Genomic DNA, 14,060 nt, shown 5'->3' with positions numbered 1-14,060 from the left:
TGGGACATTATGCATGCATGGTGAATGACCAAAAAGGAAAGAAAATTGTTATGCGTATAGTGTTTTTCTAAAGGTAGGTTTTATTACAAATCCCAACCTATTAAGCAATATCATATAAACCAGAATGTTGAATATTTAGACCAGCGAAGAATAGCATAACTGTAAAGCTTAATCGTTCCTAAATGAATTAGCATGATTAAATTTATTGCTGTCAAATTGAGTACACTTGGAAACGCTGCATATGGCAGTAAATATATGCTAAATGTTTGTATCAAAACTAAAATATACAGTTTCGGTTTTGACAATTTAGCATTTGCATAAAACTTTTTTGTGGCCAGACTGAAGCATACTTTGAGTTTAAGCCTTCACATTTAAGGGTTTGCATCGAAACCGAAGTATGCATTGGGTTTAAGCATTCACATTAAAGCTGAAGCATACTTTGGGCTTAAGAGTTCACATTGAAACATACTGCATTTTGGGTTTAAGCGTTTACATTAAAACTGAAGCGTACTTTAGGTTTAAGCATTTTTACAAAAACTGAAGCATTTATGTGCTTACATTTTTTTTTTTGGCAATTCTGTTTTTTGTGACTAGAAATTTCACATTGCATCTTCAAGTATCAAAATAAAATCATTACTATGCCCTATAAGAAAGACACAGACAGATTCAGTTAGTGCACACTTTTTTTGCAGCAACCTGATCTTGAGCTGTCTGTGCATTGTAAGGCATGTCCAGAACAGGTTCTACAGTGTTTCAGGTCTTTTCTATCACACATGTACTGAGAGATTTCTTTGCTCCCACCCTCCTCTGTCTCAACCCTCTCCCTGTCCTCACTCTCTCTGTGCCTCATCCCCTCTGTTCCCGTGTAGATGCGGGTGGTGAAAGCGTTCCGTAGCTCCCTTTACGACGGAATCGAGAAACCCGCGTCCAGGAATTCCATCCACAATTTCATGGCGCACCCCGAGTTTCTCATCAACGACTTCATCCACAACATCCCGCTGATCGACGACACCGACATTGACGACGAATCGGAGTGGTCGAGGCACAACCACCACTTGCATCCGGCCTTCCGAAAGCCCCCTCCTCCTCCGGTCCAGCCTCCGCAGCGTACCCGCCCACCGCCCCGCCCCTACCGCCAGTACAGCCTCCCCGCCACGCCTAACCGCAACAACAACGCCATCGAGAGCGGCGTCTACCACCTGAACCTCCCCACAGGCCCAGACGGGCACTGGACAACCCCCTCTCGACAGCTGTACCCCCTCCTCGCCCTGGAGACCTCTCTATGAGGATAAGACCCTAAGAACTCTGAGGATGCGGACCTGTGTGGGTCAGGCTGGTGGGGGAGGCTCCTACGGACACGTTGTAGGTGGTTGACCCCCAACACTAAGACAGGGTCATCCCAATCATCTGCCCACTACCACCATCCACCGAAAGCACTATGTCTCACTCCTCATGTCTCGACAACAGCCCCACAGACACCTCTCCTCTCACCGTGTGGAGAGGAGGCCAGTCTGCTGCATGTCTGTGGTTCCTTTGCACGGACCTGAGAAGGTGAGGAATCCAGACCCGATGGATTTTAGAGGCTCTTTAGTGCTGGTGACTATTGACTTCTCAGAATGCAAAGGAATATGTTCCCTACTGGTGGAGTAGGGGTCCATTCACTTTACTTTTTATCGGTGTTGCTAAACTCAATATTATTATCATGTTTGACTTCTTACTATCGCCACCGTCATCCTGAGTGCTCGGATTATCATTGCGATATCACAGAAAATGACTTTTATTACTCTGAGTAATGCTTTATGGATTAGCTTTAAAACATTTTATTTAATTATTATTTATTTATTCATTTATTTATTGTGATCACCCAGATTTTTTTTATTTTTTCATTTTCACTTCGTCTATCTCTCTTTCTCTCTATGTGTCTGTGTGTGTGTGTGTGTGTGTGTGTGTGTGTGTGTGTGTCTGTCCTAAAAGCATAAAAAAGCTAGAAAAAAGAAGTACTAACAACGCAAAGATAATATTAATTTGAAGCTTAGACTAATTCAATTATAATGCGTCAGCTGATAACTAAAAGAAGACAAAAACGTTGCAGCACCATTTAAACGATCATTGTTTTACAGCATTTTATGTAAAAAAAAAAAAAAAAAAAAGTATTATTTTAGGGCAATTTGTAGCTTCACTCCGAGAGAGTAAGCATTTTAAACAGAACTCATGCTCATGATATTTTAAACATTTACGCAGCATGTTCATGTTTAAAATACACTACAGGGTAAAGGATTTGGGCAATCCCATCTCAGCAATTCAATGATCGTGGGTGGGATTTCGGGGGTTTTCCATCTCAGCATTGGCAATCAGCCTTACAACAAAAATGGCCTTTTTAATATGTTATACCTTGTTCGAAGTAGCTGAAACTGGAATTAAGGATTTCAGTGGGTTTGCCCAGACTCCACATTTAATGGTGTCGTATATTATTTTCACATAAAAGCCATTAAATTTCATGTTGTGCAGATGACACCAACAAATGCATCAACCCTTTAAACATGTTCAAATAATTACATGCATATCTGCTGGCCCTTTAAATACATTCGCACTCACACTTGCTTTCCTCATGTGTGGAATATATATAAGATTGTGAATATCTGCAGACTGTGGTCACCAGGGTAGGGAATCCATCTTATACTGCCACACCATAGTTAAAAGAGAAAAAAAAAAAATCAAAGATACTAAAGATGGACAATCCGTGAGGGTATCATAACTTTTGCACAATATCGAAGTTCACAGTGGACTTTGATAGACACGCTGTCTGGCTATTGGTTCTTATTTTAGCATTACTGAACAACAGAACAGTAAATCCCTATTATATATGTAAAGGCATGCATGATTCTTCATGACAGATGATAGTGTGTGTAATTCAGTTACATTCCATTGACCTTCCACTGATCAGTTTACCAGTTAGTACCATCCGGGGTTACCTCCTTTTACACCCCATAATCGTCTGAAACGGTACTGTTACCATCATACCACTTCAGTCGATGCATTGCAACTTATTACAATCATTTTGAGGAATGAGACCGGCACTTATGCAACAGACTGCCCTGCCCACAGCTCTGTGAAATACGCTTCACGACATGTACATATGGATCTTGAAAAAAAAAAAAAAAAAAACCTTTATCTGTATAGAATACTTTTCTAGATTGTCCAGTTCAAAGAAACTGGCGAATATCGAAAGCAGACAATGCAAGCATGAGCGTCACTAGATCATGTCATTGCATTGGTCGGTCGTGTCTTTGCGGAGCATGTTGATATCATATCGCTTGCTTTACACGGTCATTGTTTGACTTCACTTTTGTCTGTTGATGCTTCACTGTGGCTCTTAAGCGGTTGGTGGACACACGTTTCTCTTCCCAGCGCATCTGTGCTGTCATTAATGTGCTATAGTCAATGCTGATGTTCTCCTCCTGATACTCTGGTGTGGAGCCTGGAGGTGGAGCAGTGTTGCACTGCCAATCTGACTACATGTTATATGCCAACGGACACATTGCTTAAAATGGGTTGACTTGTTCTACGACTAGCAGAATGTTTTCTTGATGGATCTTTAAAAGGAAACCCATTTATAAAGGAATATTCTGGGTTCAGTCTCTGCTTTTGTTGAAAAAAATCCAAAACACGTGGGATACAGCAAGGCTTACAATGGTAAATGGTAAAGTAAATGAGGAAAATCCATAAATAGGACAACCAGAAGATGCAAACAGCATGAATGTCAACACGTCAAATCCAAATGAACAACAGCATAGACCATAAATCTCTAAAATGATTGTAAAAAAAGTATTGTTTAAACCATTTTACAGGTCAAGTAATACACATTTTAAAATGCAAGTGCAAAGTTTATGATAATAATTGTCACATTCTTGCTTTTAAATCCTTCAAAAACCATTCAGTTGCATTGTAGGTGCCTCATCGCAACCTTGATTTTTGCTGCTTATTTTATTATTCATAATCCAATCAAAAATTGAGCTGCAACATTATGTCGCAAATGCTCAAGATGCATTGAACCCGGAATATTCCTTCAAGCAAAACTGTGTTATAGGTGCATGAGTGTGTCCGACCTTTGGCTGGGTTCGATCGGGCTCAGACAGTTCCAGTGGAGTCTCAAGTGTGGAGAGCGCTGGCAGGTCTCACAGACTGAACCCAGTTAAAGGCCCAGATACAATCAGCTGGCCAAAGTGGTGGTCAGGGAGGATAGGTCAGTGAACCTGCTATACCATAATAAAGAAACATTTCCTAACCTTATCTTATCCTCAGCAAAGCTTAACTACCAAAATAGGCCTCAAGCTATGCTCGTCTCTTAATAATTTTGAATTCTAACAACTATATATAAGATGTATACCCCAATCATTGAACTCTCCAGACAGTGATGATATATATTACAGTGGCATATGTATGGTATCCCTCCTCTCCACCACAACAGACAGCCACTTTATCAAGACTCCTGATAGAGTGACAAATATATATACGCATATATATATATATATATATATAAAAAAAAAAAGATAATCAGATAATCCAAAACTCCATCGTCTGCCTTCATTTTGTTCCATTCTGTTGTAGAAAAATCACGCAAGGTAAGGTGAAAAAATGTAATGTGAAAAAGAGTAAATAATATACTATATTTAATATAAAAGTTATAAATTATTGTACAACTGCACCATCACTGTACATTTTGCCAAAATGTGCACATGTGCATCTTTTGTTTACGATTTAAGCACATTTTCTTTTGTTTTACTCTGTTGTCTCTTCTTTCTTTCTTCCTTTGCTTTTTTGTAAAGAATTAAAATTGAACAGCTTGTACATTATTATGATTACTATTATTATGACTATTATGATTATTATTATTATTGTCTTTTTCCATCAGTGCTCTTTTAGCTGATGGAAAAAACAGTTGCACATTCTCCTGAACATACACTTACTGCTCTACAATGGAAAAAAGAAAAAAAAAAGAGAAAAAAATATCAACTATTAAATATATTAATAATTACCTGCCTGTTACTTAAGAGAAAAAAGTATCTATCTATGATGAAAGAACACAGCTGTATACTGTAGACTAAACTGTATGGAAATCTAAGAATTTAATGGGAAAATAAGTCAACACTTTTTGTCTGTATAAAAATCAAATCAAAGTATTCTACAATAATAACTTTGACCAGTGTCTGTGGTTGTGTTTTATTGTGTGCCTGTGATTATTTTTTCTGCCTTTTTTGGAAAGATGAAGTCATTCTGGTTATCATTTTAGGAGGGGTAACAAGATTTCCAACACTTTTGCAAAACATGCCGTCAAACTCTGTATTCTGTACATAGTTTGTTGCTGGTTCTGGTTCTCATTGCAGGTTACTCTGGCTAAGAACGTGAAGTTATTAACTATGATTTTTACATGCCATTTATATAAAATAATTATACCAATGGGACACAAGGTAAGGGTAACTGTCTTCCAGCCCACGATGAACCTCTGCATAATAAGAATATATAATATTTACTATCTGGAGCTGGGATGCTGGATGAACATGGACTGGCTGAGGTAAGTGACTATTAAGGAGAAATTCCTGCATTAGATGGAGCAAAACCTCTTGGGTGAACACTATTTAATTTCATTGTTCATTTCAGCTCAAACTGCTGATAAATAAAGTAATTGCAAAAGATAAAATTGGTTTCTGTTGTTATACTCGGTTTTTGTTATTAGGTAATAGCTTGGTAGATGAGTTTAAAAAGCCCTAGATGTTTTGTTTGTGTGTCAATGTAGAATACATGAGATGAGTAGTCACTGTCTAAACAAGATATAGGTTTTAACAACGTATTTACCTAAAAACCTGTAATTAAAGGGATGTGACTTGTCGACGCCTTCTGACGTAAAACTATGCTAACCTGAACGAATCACGACTCTTCTTAGTGAATGTAAACAAAAGACTGGAGTCACCTGGGCGAATCAATCCTCACAACTGCTTATACGCTTACAAGCAGAAAACATTGGGCAGAGCTGAAGGTGCAAACAGTTCTTTGTTTTAGTGTAATGTTAGACACCATTCATTTCTCTCAAAGTTTTTGTAGGAATTCGTGAACTTTTTGAATGCCAATTTTAAATAATACAATTTATCGAAATCTTCAAAGCTAAGCATCACTCTCTATGGCGGAGAACGTACCTCTCAATGAGTCAGGAGCTCTAGAGGTAACGTTTTTCTTTTTTATTACACAAACGGAAGTTAAAATACTAAATACTTCACTGTTCTAACGCTAAAAGCATCAAATCGAGACATGTTGTGTTGTTTATCTTAAATGGATAACTATATGGTGATCGTAAAATGGTTTTTATTCTGTATTATTCCTTATCATCACATTTATCATATTTATGGTTTATCGATTAAGCAACCTATATTCGGTTTTTACAAATATTATAATCAATATATATTAGAGTTCAGTTGACATGTAAAAGAGAAATTAAACCAGTTCTGTTTTGTAACACTATAAATAGCATATTAGGGAGTGCCCACATTTGCTGCCTTTACAGAATTGTAAAGTTAGGTTTGAAAGAACTGGAGAACACCCTTCATCACCAGCCCAAACGGCCGACGGGCACAGGCTTACCTTGGGGATGCTATCATTGACAAATAAATAAAACAGAGTTGTTATCTTTAATCGCTGTTTAAAATATATCCATCTCTTAAATACACAGGAACAAGGTATACACAACACCTCAAAAGAAATGTAAAATCAGAAAAACTATGAACAATCTGAGAAACTTTGTGAAGTATTGAGTCCTAGTCCTATTTAGGCATTCGACTTACTATAAATAATCAACTAATTCTCATTACTTTGCAACTACATGTCTACTAACTCTCAAAGTAGACTGTTAGAGGTAGGTTTGAGGTTAGTAGAATAAGCTCAAAGTAAAGTGTTAGAATTAAATAGCAGACAGTCTACTAATACACTATATTAATGCTGCTTGACATGTAGTTTCAAACTTACTTAGTGTTAGTAGAATGTCTAAAGCATGGACCCATTAGGTGCAGTGGTTTGAGAATTTGAGCACCTTTTTTGTTTGAGAATTTGTATTGCTAAAATACATACACATATATATATGGAGGGAATGTAAAATATGTGGAATGTTTATGTAATGTTCGCTCCCTGTCAGGCTCCTGGTACAGGGAACACCCAGCGACCCTTCAACATGAATCATTACGCTACTAAGAAGAGTGCGGCGCAGAGCATGCTGGATGTGGCTCTTCTGATGGCGAACTCCTCTCAGCTGAAGTCCGTGCTTCATTCAGGAGCGCAGCACCGCTTCTACGTTCCTCTCCTCGCTCTGATCTCACTCTCCATCTCACTGCAGGTCATCGTAGGCCTCCTGCTCATCTTCATCGGTTAGTGCATCTCTTTGAAAGTATTCTGCTGTAATGTCATCGATGTAACGCTGATGTGTTTTCTCTTGCTCCCTTTAGTGAAGTATGACCTGAATGATGTGAAGAAACAGCCGAGACTTAACACAATGAATGACGCAGCAACCGTTTTTGTGTTCTTCACTGTTCTTATCAACATCTTCATCACAGCCTTGGGATTTGAGTCTGCAGGGTGAGCAGAGCAACAGCAAAGCGTCATTAGAAAATAGATTTATACTCATTCTTTCCCTGATTTTTATAGTTCTGCACGTCTATGAACATCTATCCCTTCTTTATGCCCAGGTCAGAATAATTCTGAGACTGTACTAACTTTACATCTCATCCCGTTGTTTCAGGGGCAGTGTAATATTTGAAACTGCACTGGCTCAGACCAGCTCTTTAAACTTCACTGATGGTGTATAAGCACACAAGGACTGCTCACACTATTGTATTGCCACTCCACCTGCCCTTCATGTCATCGACATGTATTTCCCAAAGAACTTTCTGGACACTGTACTCCATATTGCATCTAAGTAAAAGATCTCAAGTGATATTTTGTAACGTTTAGGCAGCACGTTTTAACAATATATGATTCTGTCTTTTTCTTAGTTCATGTAAAAGATGCCTTTTTGAGGTACATAATAGAGGTTATAGCAAAATGTTTGTGATTGTGTTTTCACTTTTGGTTATTGTATCTTTAGAACAACGCTGCTGAAAAACTTTTTTTTAGATTGATTTAATCAAGCTGTTTCATACAGTACATTAGATTACTGATTTGTACCAGCGAAAATGTTTGGGATGTTTTGATGAATCAGCGTATGATCTAAAATTAAGAATGAACAGTTTGGGGATGTTTAGAATCAGAATCAGAATCAGAATCAACTTTCTTGCCGGGTATGTTTACACAAACGAGGAATTTGTTTTAGTGACGGAAGCTCTACAGTGCAACAGGACAACAAGACAAGATCAAAAAAGATTTATACACAAATATACAAAATATAAAAAGTACAAAATAGCAAAAAATACAATATATACTATAGACATTCAAGTGTAAGCAGGAATTATGTTTGTGCAGTGTTATGTGCAAATCTGTAAATTAAATAAATGTTCTCAAGTGTTCAAATATAGACACTCATACACATAGGCCTACATGCATACGTGAAATGTATAACATGAACGGCTCACTGAATCACCAAACAAAAATCCTCAAATCCCCAATTATTATAGTAATTATAATGTTCGGGGTAAATGTAATCCTACTTCGGCTGGTATAATTACTGAACCTATTGTGTACTGTGTTTCGTAGTAATATGCTTGTGGCCGTCGGGGGTCGCTGTAGGCGCAGGCGCTGAAAGACGCCGGCGCACAGACTCGGACTCAGTGTTGCCAAGTCCGCCAGGATTCCCGCAGGATTGGGCTACGTTAACTCTCTTTCTGAGGGATGGTTTTTATGTCCGCGGGTTCAATCGACCACAACAACGTGATATTTAGCCACTGGAGTGCGACTTTTATCAGGGGGCTCCCGACAAAAAACGTGCATATTTATTCCCGGAACGCGATTTTTTTTTTTACCAGGAATCCCACTTGAAAAGCTTTCGTGCTAGTTTTGAATATCAATTGGAAGGGTTTTGCTTTGAAAACCTGGCAACCCCGCCCGGACTCGCTGCAGAAATACAACATGGCGGGCAATTCAAAAGAGCAGCGGCTGTCTGTTCGAGTTTACAACACCCTTCAGGTAGTTTACAGATCTTCATAGACACACCACACGCAGACCGTGACATACTGAATATTTTCCGTCGTTTCGCGAAGTCAACACCGTCCGTGTCGGGTCTGTAATAACATTTGTCTTTTGGGTCTGTAAGCTGCTAGCTGCTAGTTCTGGAGCTAACAACAGTATACCTGTTCATTAAAATATGCAATTTAAGACATTGTCTTTTGTCCACAATTGAGGACACACTTGTGTAATAGAAAAAATAGAGTACTTGATATAATCGCTGGTTTAGTGAACGTTGTCGTTTCTTCTGTCGGGCTCGATGTTAGCTGCATATGTATCTGTTTAGCGAGCTGACAAATACGAGAAGGCAGACTGAAGTGTCAGTTATGGCTGTCACAAGAACTATACAGGCTGTTTAACCCACTGTGTTGACTGCTCAGAGTCTGGGGTGTCCTCTGGTGGATGGGCTGTACCTGCGGGAGCCGGATAGTGTGCAGGAGCTCCTCTGCTCTCCTTCACTACACAGGACTGATATACTCAAGTGGATTTGTGCCAGGTCTGATGCCTGACTGACTATTAAACATGATGCCAAATGTCGAGGAAATCTCTGCTAAAATGCTCTGTTTGTTTTTTCAAAGCATTTGTCCAACGCTGAAGGAGAAATTATCCACAATTAAAGCAACTCAGAATGAGGATTTAGTTAAAGGTATGTCAACTCTTTTGTATGTCAAAGGCAAAAAAACAACAACAACCTTTAAATGTAAATTTTAAGCTTTAAATGTAGTTGAATCCCTCTGTGAATGAGTAGTTTTTAAAAGTAGTTTAGAACTGACATTCTAATTCTGACCACACACATTTTTGCCATGAATTACAGAAGACCATTCAGTGTGGTAATAGCTTATATGCCAAAAACTTACCAGGTATGTTTAGAACGAATCGTTGGATGACATTAAAGGACCCTATATAAGGATTTCCAATTGTAATTTAATTAAAATAAGATTATTATCATTTTTCTTTTATGTATTTTAATAAGCACAGATTAGGGGATAATCACTTTTGCATAAGTATATCTGCTACACTGATATTTATTTATTTGCAAAGAGGAGATCCAACAAAAGCTTGGCCTGCTCCATCAAATTTTGTTATTTTCTTATTTTCTTCTTTGTGTTTTCTCTCTTGCACACAGAACTTACACGGTTTGGTTATGAAATGATGTTATGTAAACCTAACGACCGGGATTTAATCAAGGTATGAAGTTGAACAATGCTGTTTTAAATAAGTCTAGTGCATTTCATGCAAAGAGCAGAATAGAGATTACTCTTTCAGATGCACATTTAGCAGCAAAAAAAATGGGACACATTGATACTTGGTTAAGAACAGCTGTTCTTATTGAATCATTTTGAATGTAGTATATACACATGTGTATATAATACATTAATGTATTAATGTCTGTCATATTTTCAGGGTCTTGCCCCACCGTTACAGCAGCTGAGGTTTCTGGAGCAACTTCTAATGGTCATTCAAGCAGACTCTAGGTATCTAACTTTTTTCGCAGCTTTTTGTTACATTAATTTAACATAAACCATGAGTCTTGCCCTCCTTAGATGGTCTTGTTTCAGTGTTGTTTGTTTTGATGGATGTAGGCAGAGCTCATCTTCTGGTGATGACAGTGTGAGGAACGATGATCTTCTCCAGGAGCTAATGATTCAGGATCACTTATCAGACCTGGATATGCTCCTGAATCCGGTCTGCAACCCGTGGCCTGCTCATATCCGTGAACATCTGATACGCACACAGTCGGCTCAAAACAAAATGAATGGAAAACAACACAGTAAACCCAGCGATTTCATAAACAGGTCTGTATGATTGTTATGCACCCATGTACATTCTCTCAACTGCTGGCTTTAACACAGTTGTTATGTACTTATGTACTACTCAAGGAGTGATCAACATTCCCGACTAGGAAGTCATGGAGAAGAAAGCCTGACAGAGGCCGTGGCGCTGCTGAAGTCTACACAGAGCACTTTAGACGAGCTCCGCAAGGAGGTGGGGCCATCATGTGCCTTTTTCATATCTGATATAACGTGTTTGGTTTCTATAATATCGTGATCCTCTCTGTTCCTCAGTGTGAGTTCCTGCAGTCAGGCTCGGCAGCTGCTCTGTCCCCCTGTGCGCTAAAGGTGGCCATCTCAGACATGTCTCAGCTCATGACGGCTTTCAGACACATCTACAACACAGACTTTAAGGCGTACTGCCAAAGAGCGCCTCCGGCCCTTAACTCCGGCACTAGTGTGTTTCAGTCTGTACATCAGCTCCTGCACACCTGCAATACGGTAAAGCATCCTACATCATTTATCTGCAGTAACTCCAAAAATTAAAATTTGACTCTTTTTCTCCAACTAACTGAGGGACACAACAATATATTGAGGTCTTATGAAACAAAATCATTGGTCTGTGCAAGAAACTGAACAATAGTACATGTAATCCATTCAGGGTTTGCAGTGTTTGTTTTTCTAGGAGCAATTGAACAGGCCTTGTATATACTTGGCATATTCAAATACAAACGTCTTGAATATTCTTCATTCACGTCTCAGGAGCTGGAGGCTGTGAAGCAGCTGTCTGAAACCTCGGCGTTTCTCACACAAACCGTGCAACAGCTGCAGACAGACAAGCGGTACTGGTCTAAAGGAGAGAAGCACACGTTGCGTGAGTGTTTTCTTGCATATCTTGGATTTGAGCAAACTTTTTGTGCACACACTTCTGAATAACATGCTTGTTTTCTTTTAGCTGAACGGTTGGAGGAGCTAAAGAACAGATATGTGTCTTTTCTCTCCCTTCATCAATCATAACCCCAAGGACTAAGCAGAGATCTACGACCTACAGCTTGGATTTTGGTTATTGAAAGGCATGAGGTCTAAACATAACCAGTCAGACCACTTATTTACATGTTCAGGACTGTTCCCATAGCACTTTGTGATTTATAACACCACTATACACCACTATGCCATGCGCTCTTATGCAGATTTACACTAGGAATAAAGAACAAACTTTTGTTTTCAAACTTCAAGACTGATCAATAAGCATTCCCCTTAAAAATAGCCTTCCAATAGAATACTCCTAAACGGCTATAAACTATAATCCTCTTTCTTTACAAAAGCCTGTGATTGGTGTGTGTGCGGTAGCAAGCATAACTGTGCCAGCGTTTGATTAGCAATTATCTTTTCTTTTTTTTTTTAATAATAAAGACTCTCTTTCTAGAAAAACAATGTGTTTTTATTTTATAGATGGTTAACATTTGTGTGAACATAAGAACGAAAGTTTAAAAGCCTAAAGTCTGTTCACACATTGGTGACACTTATGGGAGTGTCTTTCTCGCAATGTTTAAAAGCACATCCTTTGGGGAGAGTCAGGAGTTTTAGCGTAGAACACTTCTCAGGCTGAGCTGTAGTGTTTGTGAGCCTCCTGTAAACGTTTCTAAAGAAAATGGAGAATCAAGACCATAATCAAAGCAGAGAGGTGAGTAACAGATGTCTGTTTACTAATCTTCTAATCTTAATGCTGCGCAATGAGGCAATATATGCTTTAAATGAATCAATTTGTTAAATATCTGGTTTTGTTATATGCAAGCAGACTATCCACAAGTCAAAATCCCCTTGATAGCACCTAAGTGATGCTCATACAGTTGTGTGTACAAGCAGCTCTGTGTGAAGTGTTTCATATTTGCTTAAGCTGTCAGTGATACCGTCTTTTGGAAGGAACCTGCTTGAGGAACAGACGTCTTTCAGCATTGACGTGCCACAGATTTAAACTATTAGATTTGTTATTTCTGTTATTGCATTTTCTTTCTACTGAATTTTCATGAAGCGTGTTCGTTCACTTTTTACATGATCATGAGTGGACAGGCCAATAAAAGTGAAACTCGCTCCCTGTCAGGCTCCTGGTACAGGGAACACCCAGCGACCCTTCAACATGAATCATTACGCTACTAAGAAGAGTGCGGCGCAGAGCATGCTGGATGTGGCTCTTCTGATGGCGAACTCCTCTCAGCTGAAGTCCGTGCTTCATTCAGGAGCGCAGCACCGCTTCTACGTTCCTCTCCTCGCTCTGATCTCACTCTCCATCTCACTGCAGGTCATCGTAGGCCTCCTGCTCATCTTCATCGGTTAGTTGTGATTTCTGGAAGGATTTTTTTGGTCTGCTGTCATTTTATGTAATGATGTATTTCTTTTTTTTGCCGTTCCCTTTAGTGAAGTATGACCTGAATGACGTAAAGAAACAGATGAGGCTCAACACAATGAATAATGTGGCCACTGTTTTTGTGTTCTTCACTGTTCTTATCAACATCATCATAACAGCACTGGGGTTTGAGTCTGGAGGGTGAGCAGTCTCATTAGCGAATGGCATTATTTTCCAGACTTTAGAGTCTGCAGGAATGTCAAATTGAAGTTTTACTGAATTTACATTTCTTTTTCAGAAGCAGCATCTGATATTACAGTTCTTCAGAAAAATATATTTAAGGACTGCTCACACATTGTTGGTACCATTGACTGTAAATGTCAAGCTTTTTTCTTCCATTTTTCTCATCCATACAGATATTGTCATGTATGGTTTTTGATCTCATGAGTTCTTTATCAAAGTGAAGGTATCCATATCTAAGTAATGTGCAATTTAATGTTTTTTTTTTTAAATCCTTAATTTGTTACGGTTTATTTACTTCACTGACTGCAAACAAGAAACCAAGACTTTGCAATGTAATCTTACCAGGCATCTGCTTTGTCTTTCCTAGAGCCTAAACATACCAGATGTATTTACACATGTGGAACCAATACTGCTAAAAACCTGAAGAAACTCTACTTTTAATGTTTGGTTTGTTTTGTTCCTTGGTCGAAGGATTTAACAATCAATAAAAACATGAAACAATC

General features: G+C 38.7%; 4 protein-coding genes across 10 annotated transcripts in view; all 4 read left to right on the top strand.

The window, feature by feature from the left end:
* Positions 1 to 5,208, top strand: part of atp2b3b (ATPase plasma membrane Ca2+ transporting 3b) — a 49,200-nt gene extending 43,992 nt beyond the window's left edge. For 3 of the 5 annotated variants that reach the window (XM_043224701.1, XM_043224698.1, XM_043224697.1), the window contains one exon: positions 870 to 5,208. In XM_043224701.1, the coding sequence (XP_043080636.1) occupies positions 870 to 1,286 (417 nt within the window). In that variant the 3' untranslated portion in view covers positions 1,287 to 5,208. The remainder of the gene's footprint in view (positions 1 to 869) is intronic. The other 2 variants (XM_043224700.1, XM_043224699.1) reach the window with 1 other exon arrangement.
* A 1,379-nt stretch (positions 5,209 to 6,587) lies between these two features.
* Positions 6,588 to 7,621, top strand: LOC122329113 (ninjurin-1-like). The gene is made up of 2 exons (XM_043225318.1): positions 6,588 to 7,409; positions 7,488 to 7,621. The coding sequence occupies exons 1-2, from the start codon at positions 7,145 to 7,147 to the stop codon at positions 7,619 to 7,621; spliced, it is 399 nt and encodes a 132-aa protein (XP_043081253.1). The 5' UTR covers positions 6,588 to 7,144.
* A 1,215-nt stretch (positions 7,622 to 8,836) lies between these two features.
* On the top strand, positions 8,837 to 12,199 carry haus7 (HAUS augmin-like complex, subunit 7). The gene is made up of 10 exons (XM_043225314.1): positions 8,837 to 9,159; positions 9,579 to 9,694; positions 9,777 to 9,844; positions 10,325 to 10,386; positions 10,603 to 10,673; positions 10,782 to 10,994; positions 11,079 to 11,184; positions 11,265 to 11,471; positions 11,733 to 11,844; positions 11,926 to 12,199. Exons 1-10 carry the CDS (start codon positions 9,103 to 9,105, stop codon positions 11,985 to 11,987), a joined length of 1,074 nt encoding a protein of 357 aa, XP_043081249.1. The 5' UTR covers positions 8,837 to 9,102; the 3' UTR covers positions 11,988 to 12,199.
* A 145-nt stretch (positions 12,200 to 12,344) lies between these two features.
* On the top strand, positions 12,345 to 14,055 carry si:dkey-93l1.9 (uncharacterized protein LOC562339 homolog). 3 transcript variants are annotated; one of them, XR_006247884.1, is made up of 5 exons: positions 12,345 to 12,654; positions 13,072 to 13,300; positions 13,386 to 13,515; positions 13,613 to 13,687; positions 13,925 to 14,055. XR_006247884.1 is itself a non-coding variant. In XM_043225316.1 (4 exons), exons 1-4 carry the CDS (start codon positions 12,622 to 12,624, stop codon positions 13,623 to 13,625), a joined length of 405 nt encoding a protein of 134 aa, XP_043081251.1. In that variant the 5' UTR covers positions 12,345 to 12,621; the 3' UTR covers positions 13,626 to 14,042. The 3 variants fall into 3 exon arrangements, 2 of the variants coding, with proteins under 2 accessions (XP_043081251.1, XP_043081252.1); XM_043225316.1 differs by having other exon boundaries at positions 13,613 to 14,042; XM_043225317.1 differs by having other exon boundaries at positions 13,386 to 14,046.
* The last annotated feature ends 5 nt before the right edge of the window (positions 14,056 to 14,060 follow it).

Source organism: Puntigrus tetrazona, chromosome 23 (genome assembly GCF_018831695.1).
Source record: "Puntigrus tetrazona isolate hp1 chromosome 23, ASM1883169v1, whole genome shotgun sequence".
NCBI lineage: Eukaryota > Metazoa > Chordata > Actinopteri > Cypriniformes > Cyprinidae > Puntigrus > Puntigrus tetrazona.
This window is presented reverse-complemented; position numbering and strand designations above follow the sequence as displayed.